Source organism: Tupaia chinensis, unplaced genomic scaffold (genome assembly GCF_000334495.1).
Source record: "Tupaia chinensis unplaced genomic scaffold, TupChi_1.0 Scaffold144019_1, whole genome shotgun sequence".
NCBI lineage: Eukaryota > Metazoa > Chordata > Mammalia > Scandentia > Tupaiidae > Tupaia > Tupaia belangeri.
Genome location: NW_006203871.1, coordinates 355,328 through 356,379, shown reverse-complemented (window position 1 = coordinate 356,379; position 1,052 = coordinate 355,328). Strand labels below are relative to the sequence as shown.

General features: G+C 55.9%; 1 protein-coding gene across 1 annotated transcript in view; it reads left to right on the top strand.

Annotated features, from left to right (window-relative positions):
- DUSP8 (dual specificity phosphatase 8) overlaps positions 1-1,046 on the top strand; it is a gene marked incomplete in the record, with an annotated part of 16,906 nt that extends 15,860 nt beyond the window's left edge. The window contains 1 exon segment of the mRNA XM_014583077.2: positions 1-1,046. Within this exon segment, the coding sequence (XP_014438563.1) occupies positions 1-33 (33 nt within the window).
- Between the last annotated feature and the right edge of the window lie 6 nt (positions 1,047-1,052).

The following is a 1,052-nucleotide window of genomic DNA, read 5'->3' as shown; positions in this document are numbered from 1 at the left end:
CAGTTCAAGCGCAGAAGCTGCCAGATGGAATAAGAGGAGGGGATGGTAGAGGGGCGCGCGCGGGGCGAGGAGCTGGCCGCCTTGGGCAAGCAGGCCAGCTTCTCCGGCAGCGTGGAGGTCATCGAGGTGTCCTGACCCCTCTGCGGGATCCTAGCGCCTTAGCCTCTCTGCCGCCCTCGGTGCCCTTGGCTCAGCGACGGTAGCCAGGCCCACTATAAATATATATTATATATAATACAAAGAAAGGTAAATGGTTTTACTGCGATTTTTATCGAGAAGTAAATATTTCGATTTTTTAATTTATTTAAGCTGTTCATTCTGGCAATGATTTGGCAACAGTGCAGGCGGTCCTCGAACTCTATTTTTACTGTCTGGTATTTAAACTGAAACACACGTTTCTAAGCAATATGAGGCAACCTTCAGTAGCAAGCTGGGGTGCCAGGCCTGGGGCCCTCCTCCTGCTTCCTTCTCCCCAACCCCAGGAAATACTGCTGACATTGCAAAGAGGCTGCGGAGCTTTTGTGCACTTTTTACATAGGAAGGGGGGAAGGAAACACTTTGCCACAAACTGAGCCACAGAACCTCCCTTCCCTCCCCCCCTTCTCTTCTGTTTCACCTTGCTGGGCTCTGCACCAAAGCCATAGGTTTGGGGGGGAGGGGACGGGAGCTAGTTTGCCCCAAGGAAGCGAGGCCAAACCCCATAGGCTCCAGGTGCCCGATGTTGGCAGCAAGGAGGGCTGCTCTCCCTCCTTCAACCCAGCGCTCTCCCTGGCAGAGAGCTGACCTTCATTGGGCCCAATGGGGCAGGGTTTCAGAAGGGCTGGGTAACAGAACAGAGGAGGGGCTTGGCAAAGGGGGCTCTGAGTGTGAGATGACCCCCAGGGCAGGGATGGGTGTGGAAATGCCACCTGCCACCACTGGAGCTGAGGCCTCGCCTCGTTCCACAGAATGGTTCAGAGAGCCCACCCAGAGGAGGCTGCTTCCCTCCCTCTCCTGTGCTGGAGCCTCTCAGAGCCACCTGCCAAGTGGGAAGCCTGGGAGCGGAACCTGGC